The sequence below is a fragment of the Alligator mississippiensis genome, chromosome 3 (genome assembly GCF_030867095.1).
Source record: "Alligator mississippiensis isolate rAllMis1 chromosome 3, rAllMis1, whole genome shotgun sequence".
In the NCBI taxonomy this organism is placed as follows: Eukaryota; Metazoa; Chordata; order Crocodylia; family Alligatoridae; genus Alligator; species Alligator mississippiensis.
The window spans coordinates 16,546,501-16,567,746 of record NC_081826.1 but is presented as its reverse complement, the minus strand read 5'-3'; the positions used below and the strand labels follow the sequence as shown (position 1 = coordinate 16,567,746).

At 46.6% G+C, this 21,246-nt stretch overlaps 1 protein-coding gene across 1 annotated transcript in view; it reads right to left on the bottom strand.

Annotated features, from left to right (window-relative positions):
- Positions 1–829: 829 nt before the first annotated feature.
- The window catches only part of CYRIB (CYFIP related Rac1 interactor B), a 179,387-nt gene continuing 158,970 nt past the window's right edge, over positions 830–21,246 (bottom strand). Inside the window, exon 14 of the mRNA XM_059723756.1 lies at positions 830–1,055. Within this exon, the coding sequence (XP_059579739.1) occupies positions 1,034–1,055 (22 nt within the window). The 3' untranslated portion in view covers positions 830–1,033. The remainder of the gene's footprint in view (positions 1,056–21,246) is intronic.

Below are 21,246 nucleotides of genomic sequence, written 5' to 3'. Positions count from 1 at the left end.
AGAGGTCAGGATTGATGATCAAATAGTCCCTTAATAGCTATATAACGTGAAATCTCACCATGCTCAGCTCTCTCCTAATCTGCCTGCCAATTATGGGGTTTTGTCACCATGTTATCCTCTATTTAAAAGGGTCCTGTGTGCAAGACACACACACCGGGGTGGGGAATTGACTGCAGTGAAAATGCTCCATCAATTGTGCAAAATAAACAGCAGGACAAACAGAGCAGAGAAAAACACTGACACTTACTGTGCACGTGGACAAAACAGAGGGATTGGAAAACAGAGAAAACAGTCCTTCTTCTAAGCGCTTTCATTTTTTAGTACTCTTTAGGTGTAATTCATACTAGTGAACAAAAAACGTACCAGAGTAATATGTGAGGAGTCAGTTGGCAGTGTCCTGTTAGCTACAGAAACTTATATGAAATGTTCTCTGCTTACCTGTTCATCACAAAAAAGAGAAAAAGCTATTGGTGATCAACTCCATCTTCAGAGTTGTTACTATGCTGAAAAAAATCCAGCTGCCAGACCCTGTCTCTTCAAAGAAGCATGTCTGAGGATTGACTGCAGTATAGGGGCCATGACACAGAATAGAGCAATCCTGATTGCATCCAGGAGATGGCAGTGGGACTCGTGCACTTGCCAGCCGATTACACTGAATACCCAATTCCATTTCAACTGTAGCTTGTATGGGAGCTTTAGGAACATTTGCACATAAATAAGTACTTTCCCTTTTTTAAAGGATCGAATAGCTATCCATACATATTAAAGATACTCTGTATAAAATATAAGGAATGATTAAGTGCTACAGACACCAAACACAATCTCTAAGGAAGATTTTTAAGACCATCTTTTTTTCCTTGCTGGAAACAACACCAGCCCTTTATTAACCATGCCCTGTTTTGGTTGTATAGAGCATAACAGAACTGTGAATCCAGCGACGCTTGGAGGCAGAAGAAAAGGGAAAATTGCTGCACCACAGAAGCGTTGTGGAATTTAAACACATCTCAGGGCTGGAGGTTTTTCTGCCAGTCGATCACACTGCAAGAACGTGGCAACTGTCAAAGAAACGCAGAATTAGTTACAGAGCTATGGAGCCTCGTCATGTGAAAGTTGCTGCCAGTTCGAAAAGGAATCCAAATTCCAGCATTTCAGAGGATTTTGTAGCACAAGGAGATGGAGGATTGCCATTAGAGCACTGAGAAGCCAGAGTAGAAAAACACATATTTGAAGCAATTAAAGTGGCCTATGCATTGCTAACAAAAAGAGGGCTTAGAATAACTATAAGATACGGGTGTTTTCTTCATATCGGTGCTACAATTGTTTAGGGTTTGGAGGAAACGTTGAGAGAGAGATTGAGGCTGGGTGGGTGTGTGTGTGTGTGGTACATGCCAGTGATGGCTGAAATATTAACAACCAACCCTAATCTGTACCAGTTTATTCCATGCACATGTGAATTTTAAAGTTGGAATTTATAACAGCATTGGCCTAACTCTGCTCCTATTGTAGTCAGTGAGGATTTTACCGTCCATTTTAATGCTTTCGAGTAACCTTGTCCATCATGCTTCCATTTCAACGCGCAGTACAGAGAGAAGGATACAAACCATAATCCCACAGACCATGGAGGCAGAAGGGACTGCACAATGGGGAAAGGTGCGCCTCCCCCCAGAGCAGCCAGCAGCAACATTAGACATGCCAGGCAACTCGTGGGCTGTAGGTCATAGTAGCTAGAAAGAGCTGAAGTCAGGGGACCCTCCCATTACAAAGCACAGCAGCACCTTGGCAGCCTCGGCACCTGAGACAGATATATTGTATTACCAGTGCTGTCAGGGAAGAAGAGTACCCAGCAGAAGGGCTCCTCATATTTATGTGGTCTCAGGTGGCCTTCGGGGATCTTTCCCACATGGAGAGAAGGACCTGGACAAGCCAACAAGAGAGTCCATTTCAACCCGTTACTGTGTGCTCTTGAATGCAGTGCCTACAGTAGGTACAGTCAGGCATACAGGGCTATACACCAGTGGAGCTCACATAGAGGACTGGTTTGACTGAAGCCCAGAGCAGAGTCCCAGCAGCCTCCAGCTCTGATTTCAGGTGGGATCTAGACCCTGCGACTGGAAGGGATCTCCTGGGTCACTGAGGCAGGCAGATCAGCATGGCTAAATTTGCACACACCAGCTGCCCCCTTACTCTGACTTAATGGCTGTTCCACAACCTCCCTCCTCCCATGGTTAGACACTGCCATCTGATATCCAGCCTAGGTTTATTCATGACTATTTGATTCCCTGTTGTGCTTGTGTTAACACTGTCCTTTCGTTTAAATAGCTGTTGTTTCCCTCCTCCCCTGAATACTCACAGAGAGCCTTCCTCTCCCTTCTCAGGAAAGGGCCTGCATTGCCAGCACCCGGCTGAGGGCTCTCCCGAGATCTCAAGCCAAGGTTGCAAAAGACGTTGGAAACTGTCAGATCTTGGGAGACGTCCACGAGCACAGGCAGCCAAACTGTTGTGAGGACAGTTTGAATCTGAGCCCAAAATCCTTGTCCTGATTTGGCCTCATCTGGACCCGGACACTCCCCTTCCCATCTCCTCTCTCTGCTTTTCTCATTTGTTTGCTTGCTATTGGAGAGGGGAGTGAGTGGTTTCAAGCCATCTCTGCCAGATGTTGGCTTGACTATAGTAAAGAAGGTCTCATCCTCAATCCAGTCCTAGGCTCCATCTTGTTCTTATTCAGCCTCTGTCACTTGCTGTCAGGAGTGTCCTATCTGAACAACGAAGGCGTTTCTCATTTTCCAGTGATATGGTGGTTGTATGTTTTCTGCGAATGCCTTTGCAGAGTATGTCTCCAGGACACACCTACTTCCAGAAGCCAGTTCTGTGTAACCCCCTGTGCTCTTTATCACTTCAGGCCCAACTGCCTCCTGATCAGTGGCCCCGAGTGACAAGCTCTGACAAAGAGCATCCCAGCACTGCTATCAAGCACAACAGGCCCAACCACATTGCAGCTTGGTGGAACAAGTCAATGGGAAAAGGTTTTTACCAGTCAGGTAATCCAGGGCCATGGCTGGGATGAATAAGATGCCCAATTCAAAGTAAGGGAGGAGCAGATCTGCTTCTCAGATGATGAAAGAGGCCCCCTGGCAGCTGTTAGGCAGGGCAAGGACAGCCCACACAATAGCCACGGCACATGCAGCTGCACTTGTGTGGGGCTACTGGACTGAACTGGGATATGGCAGCCAGTGACAGGCTCGGCACTGGAAACAGATCACCCGACTCTGCAGCTACACCCCCGCCACACCATAGACTCCTGCACACGTGCCCATAGCACAAGATCTGGAAATCAAGGGATTCCCAGAAACCAGGCTGGAGTCGCACCAAGCACAATCCCAGTCTCCAGGCACTGGCCAGCTACCATCAAGGTGTTCTAACCAACCTATCTGCACATTCAATAATTCAAGAGACCACCCTTTGCACGTACGCTGCTCTGAAAACCACACTGCAGCCTCCAAATGTAATGCTCCAGCCAGGGCATCACCCCGTGGAGGAACTGGTATATCTATGAACTCCCACAAGAGGATTGGTACATACACACTCTTCATTTTCACATGGCAAGGGGCTTGGTGTGTGCTGACATGGATCCCTAGATGGAGAGCTAGGGCCTGTGCTGCTATCCCTGACTTCAGTGCTTGTTTCTGCAAAACCTCCAGCTGCCTGTGCAGGCTCCTTTATAGCAGCAAACCTCAGTTTGCTACCAGGTGGGTGAATAAACAGATCTTGAGTCATTCTTTATGCAAGCCCTGCTCATGCTGTAAGCAGCAGTTTTATGCCCAAACAGTAGCTTAAGCAGAGGCATTGAATCTTTTGATAGGAAGTTTGCTGTGAAATAAATTGTCTTCAGTGGAAGTCACTGACCACAGCAAGGTGGATGACCCCGCTGTTTTGGAAAGATTATGCAATTTCACGCAGCTATCACTGTCATGAGAATATCTTATGCTGACATGGGGGCCTGAAAAGGCAGTTCCTAGCACTGGGCAATTAAGCTAAGTTCAGATCAAGGTCAGCTCTGGGGCCAAAGGAGTAAAGTGACACTAAAGCCACAGGGAAGTAGTTTTGGGCTCATGCCAGCCATGGACACTCATTGTGTTATAACAGATTCCAGTTGCTTTTTTACCAAATCTACTATCTCTACTGCTTATGAAGGACGATCTTGACCTGGGTTTTATAGAAGGCAAAGTCTCATGAGTTTCTGGAAAGAAGGTTTGATGGTTGTCAGCAATAGCTTTGTTGAATGAAACTGGAAACCCGTGCTTGCCTCACTGGCTTTAGGCAATCAGGACTCATAGTAGAGATGATATTTTTTATTAGACCAACAAGATTTTTGCAAAAAAAATGTTTTTAATTACAAGCTTTCAGGAACAAACACCCTTCATCAGGCATTGGAGAAAAGTTTGTCAAGTTCTCCTGGGTAGAAATGAGAGTCCACAGGATTTCACAGAGGAGTCAATAGATGAAAACTCCTCTGGGCAGTCAGATCACTGATGGTATGAAGCCTCTCACCTCCTGTGAGGATCTGTGATGATGCAAATTACCTTAAAACAAAGGCAGGAGCAGGATCTCAGGTGGTCACAGTTGCTTCCTGTTTGTGCCTGAAAGCTTGCAATTAAAAACAATTTTTTGCAAAAATCTTGATCTAATAAAAGATACATCTCTACTATGAGTCCTGATTGCCTTTTCCTCTAGACCAGTATGGCTACAACCTGGCTACCTGACTGGCTTTAGCAAATTTGGCAGGTTATCTAGATAAGAACATGCCCTCCCCCCAACTGCATCCAGAACTCCTGTCACTGCTCCCGACCGCTCATAAGCTACAGGTAAATTTGCAACCACGGAGATTTGAGAGTTGGCCCTGCCACGTTCGGAGGTCAATAGGATACATAAGTAAAGAAAGTGAACAGTCTTCAGAACGTTGCTCACGGTTTTGCAGATCCATCTGCAAATCTATTCAATTTGTCAGTGGCTTAGTTTCAAAAGCTGGTGGAAAGCGCCAATTCTCAGCTCCTTTGAGGGCATAAGTATCTCACTTATCTTGGACTATAGAAAAAAAGTCTGTGGAATTTGGAAACCCAAATGCTTCAGGGCTCCTTTGAATATCTACGTCATTTTTCACTGAGGTGCACAATAGTCTTGAGTGTCAGCGTCCTCCTCAGCTTCACCCATTGCTAAGCAGCAGACTTTGCAGATGGGGCTCCCAGTGCTTTACTGCACGTATCCACCAGGTTAGAGCGGAGGCCAAACAACATGCAGAACAAGTCCTTCTTTCAGGAATCTCCTCCCAAGAAATATCTATGCCCAGTTCCCAGGTCGTAGTTTTTTCTCCAGAACTAACTCAGAGCCGAAACTGTCTCAGCAGAAGGGACCTTCTCTTGTTGCTTCCAAACTTCTCTTTCATAGACTTCCCAGACATTAGGGCTGGAAGGGACCTCGCACGTTCATCTAAGTCAGCTGGGGTCAAATGATCAAATGATCCCAGAGCTTCTTCTAGAAAAGCTAAAACATTGTCCTAAGATGTTCCAAGGAGATTTGCTCTCACTCTTATAAAGCACCGGGAAGACTGTGTGACAGTACCAGTGAAACCTGCCACAAGAGCAATAATGATTATCATATTGGGCATGTCTACACATGAAACTAATGCACATGAATAAACTCTCAATTTTATTGCTCCAGAGTTTATTCATGAGCAGAGCAGCCCAGGCTGGCAGGGGACCTGGGAGTCAAACTGCCAGCCCAGGGCTGCTCTGATGGTGCTGCGGAGGGGCTGGCTGAGGCATGAGGGTGCTTCAGGCTACTCCGGCAGGGCACCATATGCTACCGAGTGGTTGTCTGGGGCACAGGGTGCTTTCAGCATGGGGGTTGCCGGCCAGCTAGCCCCACACTGAAGTACTCCGTACCCCAGCCCACCAGGGCAGCGTCTACATGTGCGCTGCTGTGCACGAAAAAACTCCGCAGCAGAGTAGCCCTTGAATTTTACAAATACTACCCTGCTGCAGAGTTTATTAATTTGCGCACCCTGCTACATGTGGATGCCGAGATGTTTACTGTGCCGTTAATTAGTCAACTGCATGATAAACATCTCGTGTAAACACGCCCATTAAACCCGGTTGAAAAAAAGTGACCCACTCCAGTGAGAATTTATTTAAAATAGTTCTGTGGCCTTAGCACGCCCAGGTGTTTGTCAGTGAGGCCACAACTCTCAGGGTAATTTTTCTGGCTTGTCTGGCTCTAAGCCCAGACACTGTAGTCTTTTTTGAAGTTACAACCTTACGAATGGCACAAAAGGAGAGCAATTTGATGTCAGGCTCCATCGGGAACTCGAGCCTTTGGTGTTAAAGTGAAACAAAGACTTGAGGTTCAGTGATAAAGATGAGAGAAACCTTGTCGGATCATTTGGCCATGTGCATCTTGGCATTTGCCCTCATGTGACGGGTATAAAGCAGCAGAAGATAAGAGGAACGCAATAGCATAACATTGTCACAACTTAGCCTACCGACCAACTCCCCAGAGCACCTACGACAGGATCCTAACTGGTACTTCAAGACCTTCTGTATCTTAACTGGAGAAATGAAAATAAATATGCTTTGGGCATTGTTACAGTCATCCCCAAATCTATACCACTATCATTCTGCTGCAATGACTCGGGCATTAAGAGAGGTTAGGAATACACCTTCAACTCTTCAGTACAGTCAAAACATTTCCACAAAATTGTTCCAAGTCTTTAGCCCATTTTTAAGGCTGTATCTCTCTATCATTTCAAAGATCCTCAGCTGAGGTTTATTCACATCATAACTTCAAGCTTAAATTAGTCACTGTGTGTGTGTGTGTGTGCTTAAGTGAGGAAAAATGAGATCATTTTGGTCAGATCCTTGGCCGGCGTACATCACTGCCTTTTTACTGAAGTCAACATAGCATCTCAGATACACGCATAGGGTAGCTCAGTAGGATATGTTCACATTTTGATGGATGCTTTCCCTCTAACCATGATAGATCCTCAGCCATCAGAAATCAATACAACCCCCTTTGACTTACAGTGCTGAAAAGATTTCACAGGTCTCGTAGTTATTCCTCTTGCTTCTAAGTTTTAAATTTTAGACATTCACAGCTGGAACATTATCATTTAAGCAGAAAAATCAATTTTTCCCATCCAGTAAAGAAAAAAGGTCTCTAAGTTTTTACTCACATTTTTTTTTAAATTGTATTTTTAGGTAAGACAATGCACATTTGAATTAAAAAGGAGCATTTTGTAGACAATTCTGAAGATAGAAAAGCAAGGATTTCAGGATGGGGTGAGCATGTCAGTCTTAGCTGTAGCACTCCCTCTGGCAAGATATGGTGATAAAGAGATCTTATTAATGAAGCAGCATCCTCCAATCCTAATGCTTGAGTAGTACCTTCCTGCCCATACAAAGAAAAATAAAAGGAAAAGCAGAAGCCAGAAGCAGTTACAGCTGTTACTTCTTAGTGATTATTTCCATGGTGAAATGGCCCTCCCCTTTTCCAAATGGAAAGATTGCCTTTGTGGAGTCTGGTCTTGCATGATTCATGCCAATGAGAGTTTTTCCCATTGATTTGAATGGGCATAGGGCCAAGCCTGAAAAGAATCGCTAGATCCAGTTACCCAAAGAGATTGGATGGGATACCAGGGAAAATAGCAAATTAAATATATTCTGAAACAAACTGCATTTTCAATCAGCGGAGTTAATGGACGTATGTGTTAAATACTGGCGATCGTTATGTAGCAGTTCCCATACAACTCAATATTACCCTGGCTGCAGTGGCCAAAACCCCTTGATTTCAAGTTCCCAGCAGAATAAGAAAGTAAAACAAAATCAAAGATTACAGAGGAACGCTGTTATGAAAAGGTGGGGGAGGTTGGTAAAGAGCTAGTGATTAAATCATTTATCTTAAAAAAACAAGCAGTTAGCCTGGTGCCTAGGAGTTTAGGTACAGTTGCCATATTAAGCAGTTCTTTTTCCTGAAATAGGTACAGAGAAAGAGGCAACTTAAACCCTGCGCAACCTGGGGCCAGATTCTCTGCTTTGATTAGATTGTAAATGATTGTTTGGGGACCGCTAGCAGGAGAAAATTCATCTCCAAGGTGGCATTCATCATCATCACCATCATCTTGTGATCCCCTTCTGTCTCCTACGAATGCCTGTGGGAAGGTGGACTTCATCCTTTAGCTCAAGCTTGGGAGGTTGCTGTTTTCAGCTCTAGAAAGCTAAGTCCAGCTCCAGGTGACATCTGAACTGAAGGGTCATTGGTCATGCACAATCATTCACAGATTTTCATTCACAAATTTTCAGGCTGGAGGGGACCAGTCCAACCCACATAACAAGGCCACAGAGCCTCACGCAGCCATTTCTACATTAAACTCATCATTTCAGATTGAGGTCCTAACTCCAGACATACAAACAGAGAAATGCCATTGAGCTGAGCACAAGACCTCACTTGGTCCAGTCAGCTAAAAAGAGTGACATAGGACCGAGTCATCACAGGAAACCAATGGTGTCCTAGGGTGAGGGAATGGGGGTTGAAAACTAGCATCTGGCATCTCTTTGCAAAACTAGTGCTCATTACCACTGCTCCCTGGAGCTAGGAACTCAGCACCCAGGACCAGCAGCACAAGAATAAAATGAAAAGCAAACACTGGATAATCTTCAGGGAGCTCATCACACTGAGGGTTATCCCTCACTTTCAAGGAAGAATGACAGCAATGGAAAATTCATGTGCCAGAATTTATACAGTCCCAGCTGCTCCTGTGTAGTGTCCATCCTCCAAAGCTGCTTCTGCTGAATGGCAATCTCACTGGAAAGGAAAAGATTTCATCTGCACCAATCTTTTGGGTAATGGCAACCTTGCATCCTCATGTCAGTGCTTGCTGCAGTACTGGGCACAGGAGACAATCCCATGGGCACTGCAGAGGGAGATGGGGTAGGAGTCAAAGGGGAGGTAGTGTTGAAAGGCAGGAAATAATCAGCCCTCCTCCAACATACCACGTGGTGCATCCTTCTTTCAATGCGATCGGGCTTTGATGCTTCTAGTGTTGGATTTTGCACAGTCATCTTGTAGATCTGAGCCCTTATTAGGAGGCAATTGATAAAATGAAGGGCAACATATGCTGTCTCAGGACTGGGCCACACAACCATGCTCTGTGACTGCTAAAATAAGACTTTTATGTTGTAAACAGCCTGCATATGATTTCATGTTGTATGCCTCTCCCGTAAAGCTACCCAAACCAGGGTAACCTCACCGGGGATAATGCTGCCCCCACAGGGAACCAGTCCTGATGCATGCATGTGGCTGCTGTGCTGTGTTTGGTTCAAGAGCCCCTCTGTGCCTGCCACATCCTGAGCAGGAGGCAGCATCACTAAATTCGGGCTAAACATGCACCAGTAGGCTGCACCTTCTATGCATCACCTCATGCTCAGTTTGGCCCTCTAAAAGTCTTCAAGGGCCTGCTTTCTTCTCAGAGACACTTGGTGCCGCAGGGGAAATGCTTCCTGGACATGACCTATCCCATATCTCCTACATCTAAACATGAACCATAAATTGGCCTACATCTTTCAAGAAAGGCATGATAGTCACCACATCACTTTGTTCTTTGGGATGTATTCATTCAGACCTATTAACACAGGGGTGGGCAAAATGCAGCCCGTGGGCTGGATGCCGCCTGCCAGGCTATTCCATCTGGCCTGCAGGACCCCTAAAAAATTTATAAAATTAATATTTATCTGCCCCTGACTACCTGTCATGCAGCCCTCGAAGGCTTGCCAAAACTCAGTAAGTGGCCCTCCACCCAAAATAATTGCCCACCCCTGTATTAACACATCAGATACAGTACTTGACAGCGCACAGCTCACACGGTCAAAGTATTACCCAAGAATCTGCCGAGGGAATGCACAATGGGAACAGAATGACCTTTTACGTACTTTAAGCCTTGGTCAGAACTAAGCAGAAAGCATAGGCATTAGTCAAAAATCCAGTCCCCTTGTGAGATGCCACCTGGAAAGAGCAAATACATCATTTAAGTCTAGGAGCTATTTCCAAACCCCGCATTTCTCTCCTTACCTGCCTGGCACTGATTTATGAATGAGATCCCATGGCCTAGGGAGAGGATGCACATGTTTCACATGGACACAGGTTCAGTTTCCCTCGTTGCTCTGCTGTGTATGGTGACTGTGTGAACTCAGGATTTTATCGCACAGAGCAACTTTCTTTCTGCATTCCAGTAACTGGGGCCATAAAGGGCTGGAGCATCTGACCCAGAGTCACAGTAAAATTATTAGGAAAATTAGATAAGTGGTAAAAAAAAAAAAAAAAGAAGAAAGAAAAAGAAAGAAACAGCTATCTTAGCCTCACATGCTTTGTTTCGTCTTCCTATGCAGTATGCAGCATTTGCTTATTAAAGTCAATTAGCATTCAGTAAAGTCACTTATTGCAGTTTGGAAATCAGGTCAAACTTCTCTCTGATACATGTCACACTGGGATGTAAGAAAAGCAGAACTTTGCAAGGATCTGTAACCCCCCTGAGCTGTACAACAACCTTGGTAAGTGGAGCATCAGACACCCCCCATCAAGACACTTAAATGGCCCCCATTGCCAGAGGGGCTGAGCACTTCACAGGCTAATGTGTATATTCTCACAACAGCCCTGTGGAGTGAAAAAGTGCTGCCCAGCCCATTTTACTATAGGGCAACTGAGGCACAGAGAAACTAAGGTCCAAAATCTCAAAGAGATTTAAGCCCCTATGGTGAGACTTCACTGGTATTTAGCACTTGAGTGCAAGAATGCAGCCCACAAAACCACTCAAAATCCTTAATGTCCACAGTTTTCATCCACTAAGATCCTCAAGTGCTTAAAAATCTGCTTATCAATAGGTGCAGAACCGCCATCATCTTGACACGGCTGAGCAGCTCAGCCCTGGCCTCCTGTCTAAGCTTGTGAGGGAGCCTCAGACTATATGGTCCTCAATTTAACTCCCCTCAAGGGCCTAATTCATGCAGCATCCTGAACACACATCAAACATGACTGAGTTCTGCACAAAATAGAGACATCAGCCACTTTCATTCAACAACATGGCTGCAGGAAAAGAAATAGTGCCCTCCTTTTTTATACTATACCCTAGTGCAGGGGTGGGCAAAATGCAGCCCAGGGGCCAGATGCGGCCCTCCAAGCCATTCTATCTGGCCTGCAGAGCCCCTAAAAAATTTAGAAAATTAATATTTATCTGCCCCTGGCTGCCTATCACGCAGCCCTCAATGGCTTGCCAAAACTCAGTAAGCAGCCCTCCACCCAAAACAATTGCCTGCCCCTGCCCTAGTGAGTAAAACGCACACCTGTAAGTTGGAAGACCCGGGTTGAAATGCCCCCGTCATCATGAAAGGGTTCAAAATACACATCTTTTACCTCTCAGGAGAGGACACTAATGGCCAGGCTACAGAGTGGTCTGGGACAAGGCAGAGAAAGAGGTAGCAGCGTCCACTTTTCCTGATAAAGCTCTTCCACTTGGCATGGGAGATAAAGAACAAGAAGAGGGAAGAGGACTTTCTCACGCACTGACTAAGGCAATCATCTGATGGAGGAGAGGCCTGGGTACCAATCTCTGCTTGAGGGCCGGTTTGTGTTTGTATGCAATGCCTGTTTAATGTAAAATACATTAACTGCCCTTGCAGAGGAGAGAGATGAGAATTTGAGCCCCCTCAGGCTGAGGATGGCTTTGAACCCAGGTCTCCCACATCCCATACCCCAGCCACTGAGCTAGTCGGGCACCTCTCCACACTATTGTGTTTCCACAGAAGAGTGCCCCTACTCCCTTGTAAAGGAGATCACTTGGCCTCACACCAGGGGAGCTTCTCATGCTGATAAAGCCAGTGTGGCATGGACATTTCCCTACAGGTTGTGGCTGGAGTGCCTCAAGGAAATAAATATACAGCTAAAAATGTTCCATAAGCAGTTGAGCAGAAGTTTTGGGGAGTATGTGATTCTGATAATACAGAGCCGTGTGTAGCAAAGTACTAACCATTGACCAGAGAGGAAACAAAACTTCCATGTGAACTTTGGGTTTAATTGCAATGCTTGGTAAAGCCCATGGTCTGTCATCCTACACTTAGAGGGGAATGACTAAGTTTGCCTTTGGGATATAGAGTACTCAGCTCCCACTGAAAGCAGTGGTCAACAGCTTGCAAAACTGGGTGCATAGTTAGGAGTTGCACTTTGGATGGAGAAAATCCAGACTAACTATTACTAGAATGCAGTAAACTGATTTCCAAGAGATTCTGAAATGCATCCAGAGACAGGGACATCTGACTCATTTTTTTGGCGGGCATTCGGGTCTGGCAGGATGTTTGTGTAGCAGAAAATGACAGCATTAGAAAGAAGAGTTTAGGCCTCCCATACAGCAATGCACAGAGCCAGCTCGTGCATGATGGGACACACAGGGCAATCATTTCTTTCCTTTCCCTGCCACATCACAGGGACAAATCTTCTCAGCTGATATAAGTCAGCCTGGCTCCTCCGACTCCATGATAACAGTTTTTCCAAGCTGAGGGTCTGACTCAGTTGGTTCCAGTCTAAGTGAATCTTGACAACTTTAGGCAAAAAATCAACAAAAGGCATTTAAAAGTTGATTTACGACGTGCCCTCGATTCCAGTCCGAGTCCTATTTTGGAAATGTATCTACAGCTCTGTTTAAGAGTTGGAGGTCTAGTGTCCTGCCGGGAGAATTTCACTACCAGCAATGCAATGCGAATGACCCGACAAAAGAGACTTCTGCCTCTTTTCTTCTTCTGACTTTGTAGTCAAGGGCTAGGGGTTGATTAATAGGCCAAGAAATCCTACTAGCTGCCTCGCTGAGAAACAGCGCTGTCATTTTGCTCTGGAGCTCGCGTGTTGTTGTAAGTGATCGCATCTACAAAGGGAAAAGTCAGCTGCTGAGACACCAGGAGAGTGAGAGTGAGAGTGTGTGTGTGTCCCTGCTTCCATCTGACTGCAGCGTGCTCAAAAGGGAAATGCCTGGAGTAAGCAACACTGGCCCACAAGAGGCCAGTTCTCCCACACAGCAGTGAATCAACAGGAAAGTAATGCATCTTGAGCTGCTCAGTAACACTACCTCAAGAAATTTTTCTCCCAGAGAGACCGTCCACTGCAACCTTTTGGGCCTCCTGCAGGACACCTCCTGAGCACGCTACTGACTGCCCGCCACTGTTCAGTGCCCTCCTGATCTTGTGTGGCCTTTCCTTCCCCTCAAAGCCAGAGCTGCTCTAAGTGGGAGCACACGCACGCTTATAATTAATTCACAAACAAGATCCTGATTGAGTCGAAGATGACAGCATGTGATTGCAATTCACTGAAGTCAAGTGCTTTGTTGAATTGGGACCATAATAAAGAAAAATCAAACCACCAGAAACGTGAGTCTAGAAAGATTCTCTTGATACCACAAAGGAGACTCATTTCCAATAACAATCAGGAGCTCAAGATAGCATGGGATGCACACAGGAGACAACACGGTGTCTTGGACTAAGAGTCCCACAGATGATTGTAGCCATAGTTCTGCTGCTTTCTATTGTAAAACTCAAGAAAAATGGCAATAAAAATGGGGGGGGGGGGGGGAAGCTGAGGAAAGTGGATATGTTCCATAAAAAGTTTTGTTTAGTCAGAAACCCTGGGTAGTAACCTCTGCTACAGGACTGGTTTGTGTATTGTATTCAACGGATATTTGATGTAAAATACACCAATAGATCTTACAGGGAGAGAGATTAGAATTTGAGCCCTCTCAGGCTGAGGATGGCTTTGAACCCAGGTGTCCCACATCCCGTGCAAGTATATGCGTATATTTGCCCTTTTCCGGATAATTGGAAAAGGGCAAATATAGTGCCCATCTTTAAGGAAGGGAAGAAAGAGGATCCAGGGAACTACAGACCAGTCGGCTTCACCTCAGTCCCCAGGAAAATCATGGAGCAGATCCTCAAGGAATCCATTTCCAAGCACTTGGAGGAGAAGGTGATCAGGAACAGTCAGGGTGGATCCACCAAGGGCAAGTCATGCCTGACCAACCTGATTGCCTTCTATGATGAGATGACTGGCTCTGGGGATGTGGGGAAAGCAGTGGACATACTATACCTTGACTTTAGCAAAGCTTTTGATACCATCTCCCACAGCATCCTTGCAAGCAAGCTGAGGAAGTATGAGTTGGATCAATCGATCGTAAGGTGGATAGGAAGCTGGATGGATTATTGGGCTCAGTGGGTAGTAATCAATGGCTCAATGTCTAGTTGGCAGCTGGGATCAAGCGCAGAGCCCCAGGGGTCGGTACTGGGGCCGGTTTTGTTCAATATCTTCATTAACAATCGGGAAGATGAGATGGAGGGCACCTTCAGCAAAATCCTAGATAACACCAAGCTGGGGGTTATAACAGATACACTGGAGTGTCGGGCTAGGATTCAGAGTGACCTAGACAAATTGGAGGATTGGGCAAAAAGAAATCTCAAGAGGTTTTATAAGAACAAGTGTAAAGTCCTGCATTTAGGATAGAAGAATCCCATGCACCGGTGCAGGCTGGGGGTGACTGGCTAAGCAGCAGTTCTGCAGAAAAGGACCTGGGGGTCACAGTGGACAAGAAACTGCATATGAGCCAGCAGTGCGCGCTTGCTGCAAAGAAGGTAACAGCACACTGGGCTGCATTGGTAGGAGCATTGCAGGCAGATCAAGGGAGGTAATTATTCCACTCTATTCTGCACTGGGGAGGCCACATCTGGAGTAATATGTCCAGTCCAGTTTTTGGCCCCCCACTACAGAAAGGATGTGGACAAATTGGAGACAGTCCAGCAGAGGACAACAAAAATGATTTAGGGGCTGGAGGACATGATTTCTCAGGAGAGGCTGAGGGAACTGGGCTTATTTAGTCTGCAAAAGAAAAGACTGAGGGGAGATTTGATAGCAACCTTTAACTACCTAAAGGGTGGTTCCAAAAAGGATGGAGCTGGCCTGTTCTCAGTGGGGGCAGGTGACAGAACAAGGAGCAATGGTCTCAAGTTGCAGCAAGGGACGTTTAAGTTGGATATTAGGAAAAATGTTCTCACTAGGAAGGTGGTGAAACACTGGAACAGGTTACCCCGAGAGGTGGTGGAAGCTCCATCCTTGGAGGTGTTTAAGACCTGGCTGGACAAAGCCCTGGCTGGGATGATCTACATGGGGCTGGTCCTGCTTGGAGCAGGGGGTTGGATTAGATGCGACTTCCTGAGGTCCCTTCCAACCGTAATTTTCTGTGATTCTATGAAACCCAATTTGCCAACATTTCAGCATACTCCTTTGAAAACTGGCTTTAAATATGGCAAAAGGCAGGGAAGATTTGCACCTTATAGACTAAGCAGAGAGAGAGAGAGAGAGAGTGAGAGAGCGAGAGAGAGTGTATATACACAGTCCTATCCCACATTGTGCCAATCTAGTCCACCTGGTACAGCCTCATAATGCCACCATGTACTAGTGTAACAGAGGGGGTCCCCGGGCACCCAAAGAGATCAATGCCCCCCTTGTTAGAGCAGTCCACTCTGCTCCCAGGGTCTGGGCTTATACTCTCCCTGCTCAGCCCTTGTCCAATCAGGCAAAACCCTGTGGTCAGGTGACCACCTAATTGGGATTGAACCCACCTATCAGCTGCCCACAGCCTGCCTGATGTTCTTCAAGTGGGAGGCACAAACAGTGCACTGCCACAGCTAGACAGATACCAAATTATTTTCTCCATTTTAGAGGTAGTTAAATTGAGGCCCGGAGAGGTGGTGTAACATAACCAAGACCACGTAAGAGACACTGTCAACGCCCAGAACAAGAACCCTGGGGTCCTAATGTCAAAACTATTTTTCCCCACTATCTATGGAGAAGAAACTTGCTGCAAAACTTACTCTCTTCTCTTTCTTTGTTGTATCCGTGGCCTCTTAACATCATGGTCATTGCAGCACTTCTGAAGAAAAACAGAAGCATTTCTCTGGTACACACTGAAGGTTTCCAGCAATCTTTCATGAATCACATATTTGGTCTTTCCATTACTGCAGGGAGTGGGATGACCCTGACTGTCAGGATGCCTGGTAGAAACACCCAAACAACGTGCATACTCTGAGCAGTAACACACCGAAGAGGGTGCGACTGGGCACCGGCTCGGAGCGCTGACAGGGGAGGGGGGTGCAACAATAGCAGCCACTGCCACAGCTCTCCTGGCACTGCCCGCAGCACAGAACTGCCCAGTTACACCTCTGACTCAAAGGAAGAGAACCCCTTACTAATTTTTTCTTGCAAAACTTCCTCTGTGCTACCTGTCTCATGATTTTTTTTTTAAATCAACCTCAGAGTCTAAGCAGTTTTCAAAAGACTCAGCAGCATGCAGCAGACCTCCATTTGTGGATGAAGAATGTTACAGGCTGACAAAAAAAACCAGGGAGGTTTTGGCTACGGGGCTGAAATTCATGAGCGATCAACCAAGACCTAGGAGGTGGCTCAAAACACTGCAAAGGAGACATTAATCCAATAATAGAAGGGCCTAGGCAATCACGGTGCCATTTTGCAATGACCTAAACACCCTCTTGTGTTTTTTTTCTTTAAGGCAGGCAATTTTGCCTTCTCTCTGTTCTCTTGTAATGTATTTGACATAAAAGGAAAAAAAATAAAAGCTTGTTCTCTGAAACAACCAGATGTGTTGGGGGCACTCTGCTTTCTCGGGGTGAATAAGTAGAAAACCTCTATCTAATTTATTCTGAATTCTTTTTCCCCTAAGACCTGTTGGTAGCACCAAATGTCAGTACCTGAGACCCCGCTCTGACTAAGTGGGAAAAACCAAGGCATGCTTTGATTTCTGTAGAGAGGCAGCAGTGTATAGATCTGAGGGGAAGGATGAAGAGGGCTGCTCAGTTTGTGGGTTCCTGTTTGCAATTATGACAATGCATGCAATTTTCACTTCTTGTCTCCAGAGTCTGCATGCACAGCTGGCTGATGCTAATTTAACTCCTTTCAAGATCTTGGCAGAGAGTCCTCAGCTTTTCAGAAGATAAGTGTAGTTAATGGAGTAGGTCTACTTAATCATTTCAGTAAGGACAGGACGACCCAGTGTCAGCTCCTGATGTGATTTATAAAATGATGGCAACAAGTAGGATAAAGAAACTGGCTGATATGGTGGCAATGACATAACACACCTGCAATGTTCAAGCCCATGTCTCTGGGAAGACAAAGGGAGAAGGAGCCAGGCCAAAGTCTTCTGCACAAAAATGGATTTTGCAGTCCCCATTGCTACAAACCTGTGCATGGGAGGCACTGGATTCATCACTCCATATTTTTCACACGGTTAAACTCACAGCTGCAGAAATCAGGCAGAGCTGCCCTGGGGAGGACAGGACTAAATGGCTCCCCATTGGCACTACCACCACCAGGACCACAAGTGTGCAGGAGTCCAAGTCTGATTCCCCCTGTCCCCCGACACTTTGAAGCAGTCGGACCCAAACAGCATCACACATCTCCTTGAGCCACAGGCTTCGGGAAAGAAACTGCAGGGAGGATCCGGCCAGGCACTGAAGGCAGAAGCAGTGGAGTCTGGGGCTGATGATGTCATACTGCCTTCTACAGCGTATTCAGGTCATTCTCTGCACTGTTCTGATTGGCCAACCCCCTCCCTGCCTTTCCATGTCCCCTCTTTCACTTTGACTTTCCATGTATCCTCTCTCATCCAAACATCATGCCCTAAAGGGATTAAAAACAAATAGAAAAAGACTGAAAAGCCACTGAACTAACAACAGTGCTTACTGCCACCCCACGAGCACTCGGCTTGGCCAATCCTTTTCTTTATCCTGGGTCTGTCTCGTCTACTTGGGAAGTAAGATCTTCAGGGCTCTTATTTTCTGTTTGTGTACTACATAGGACATTGAAACCCAGAGTGTCTACATGTGCATCAATGTGCTTTAGTTAATGTGTATTAAATCTAGTACCACCATGGTGAGGTACTAGGAAAATGTGCATTAGCACAATTTTTAAGTAACACTTAATGAGTAATAGCCTATTTTAATATGCATTATCTAAATAGCACTGGGCTCCTACACAAATGGAGAGCCTGCTCTGACGTGCTGGAAATCCATGCCATCATTTTTTCAGCACAGGGATGTACAGCGACATTAATACATGTGATGCATGGGCATTTTTAATTAGTACAGCTTGCTAATTAAAGTGCCTGGCACCATGCCAGGAGCACATGTAAAAATGCCCACTTTTTTCACAGATACTTTAATGCACATTAAAATAAGTTTATGTGCATTAAAGTGCACATGTAGATGTGCCCCCAGTTCTCCACTGGCTTTTAGGCATTATAGTAACAAACACATCTCATGGCTTTCACTTGAACTCTCACAATCTGATGTGATCAGCTGCCTCTCTTGCCAATTTAGGGATTCATCTAGCTTCCCTTATTGGCCACCTATATTTTACAAATTTCAACCATACCCTATGTTACCTGACCACGATAATGCAAGGTAAGATTAAGCAGGGATTTACAGCATGTTAGTCACTACACAATAGCTGCCAATCTATGCATTCCCACATTAAAGTAAATGTGAAATAGCTTACACCCCAACTTTCATCGAGGCTTTAGAAGGTTGTTTTCCTGAATGTCTTCCTATATAGTTTCATAGTAAGTAGGGTCAGAAGGGACCTGAGCAGATCATCAAGTCTGACCCCCTGCCATGGCAGGAAAGAGTACTGGGCTCAAACGACCCCAGCGAGGTGTTCATCTAGCCTCCTCTTAGAGACCCCCAGGGTAGGAGCCAGCACCACTTCTTTTCAAAGTTGGTTCCAGATCCTAGCTGCCCTGACAGTGAAGTAGCGCCTCCTGATGTCTAGTCTAAATCTACCCTCTGCCAGCTTGTGACCATTATTTCTTGTTACTCCTCGTAGTGACTTGGGGGAACAGGGACTCCCCCAATGCCTGCTGGTCCCCCCTGACTAGTTTGTAAACAGCCACTAGATCCCCCTCAGCCTTCTCTTGTGGAGGCTGAACAAGTTCAGGTCCTGTAGCCTCTCCTTGTAGGGCCTGCCCTGCTGCCCCCTGATCATGTGGGTTGCCCTCCTCTGGACCCTCTCCAAGTTGTCCACATCCCTCCTGAAGTGCGGCTCCCAGAACTGGACGCAGTACTCCAACTGTGCCCTGACCAGTGCCACATACAGGGGGAGGATCACCTCCTTGGACCTGCTCGAGATGCATCTGTGGATGCATGACAAGGTGTGGTTGGCCTTCCTGACCGCTTCCCCACACTGTCAGCCCATGTTCATTTTGGCATCAATAATGACTCCAAGATCCTTTTCTGCCTCTGCACTGATGAGAAGGGAGTTCCCCAGCCTGTAGGTGTGCTGCTGGTTCTTCCTCCCCAGGTGCAGCACCTTGCACTTGTCAGTGTTGAAACCCATCCTGTTCTGATCCACCCACCCCTGTAGCCTGTCTAGGTCCGACTGCAGCCTATTCCTCCCTTCTAGCATGCCCACTTCTCCCCACAGCTTAGTGTTGTCTGCGAATTAAAACAGGGTGCTTTTTATACCCCCATCCAAGTCGCTGATGAAGATGTTGAATAGTGCAAGCCCAAGGACTGAGCTCTGGGGGACCCCACTGCCCACATCCCTCCAGGTTGAAAATGACCCGTCCACCACCACTCTCTGGGTGCGGCCCTCCAGCCAATTAGTGACCCATTTGACTGTGTAGGTGTTGACACCACAGTCCCCTAGTTTTTTAATGAAAATGGGGTGAGAGACAGTGTCGAAGGCCTTCCTGAAGTCAAGAAAGACTACGTCCACTGCTACACCTGTGTCTAAGGATTTTGTGACCTGGTCATAGAAGGCCACCAGGTTGGTCTGACAGGACCTGCCTCGAATGAACCCATGTTAGTTGCCCCTAAGCATAATCTCCCCAGCTGGCCCCTCGCGGACATGCGCCAGGATAATTCTCTCAAAAAGCTTACCCAGGAGCGAGGTAAGATTGATTGGCCTGTAGTTTCCTGGGTCCTCCTTCCTCCCTTTTTTGAAAATAGGAACCACATTGGCCCTTTTCCAATCCTCTGGCACCTCGTCAGAGCACCACGAGTGCTTGTAAAGCTGTGCCAGGGGTCCTGCTATGACCTCTGCTAATTCCTTCAGCACTCTGGGGTGGAGATTGTCATGACCTGCTGATTTAAATATGTCCAGTCCCTCCAGAAGTTCCCTGACTAGGTCCTCACTGACCCTAGGCCTGGGTGCACCTCCCCTGGGACCTACAGGGGTCCCAGTGGGGGGGGGGGTGGGAGGGGGGTGTGACCCGGTCCCTGCTCAGAAAAATGGAGGCAAAGAAATTGTTAAATAGGTTAGCTTTGTTGTCTGGTGCGAAGACCAGATTTCCTACCGTGTCTTGCAGAGGCCCCACATTACCCGGTACCTTCTTTTTACCCCCTATGTATTTAAAAAAGGACTACTTGTTGTCCTTGATCCGGGTAGATAGTCCCAGTCCCATTTCCGCCTTGGTCTTCCTGACCACCCCCCTATAGTCCCGAGCAACCAAGATACAGTCCTCCCTGGTGATGGCCCCTCCCTCCCATTGGATGTACGCCTTCTTTTTAGCTAGGAGATGTTCCTGTATGCTTTTGGTGAGCCATGGGGGCTTTTGCATCCTCTTGCCCCCTTTGATCTTCATTGGGATTACCTTCCTTTGGGCTTGGAGGATCATGTCCTTAAGGAACGACCAATCTTCCTGGACACATGACTCCCCTCCCCTCCAGGACCTCAGTGCCTCCCCGACTATTCTCCTTACCTCATTGAAATTTGCCCTCCTGAAGTCCAGGGCTGCTGACTTACTGCAGGCCTTTGCCACCTTGTGCTGGATGGTGAATTCCAGCAGGCGATGATCACTGTCACCCAGGTAGTCGAGCACCCGCAGACCCCTCACCAGGTCATCGTCCATGGCCAGGACCAGGTCCAACAAGGTGTCTCCCCTGGTGGGGCTGTGCACCTCCTGGGTTAGATAGAGGTCCTGTATCTCAGGTAGGAACCTACGTGAGAGGTCAGACCCGGCTGACTACTCTTCCCAGCAGATATCTGGGAAGTTCAGGTCACCCATAATGACCACGTCCTTTGACCTAACTACCTCCATGAGCTGACTTAAGAATTCCCAGTCTAGCTCTTCCCCTTGGTTGGGTGGTCTGTAGTAGACCC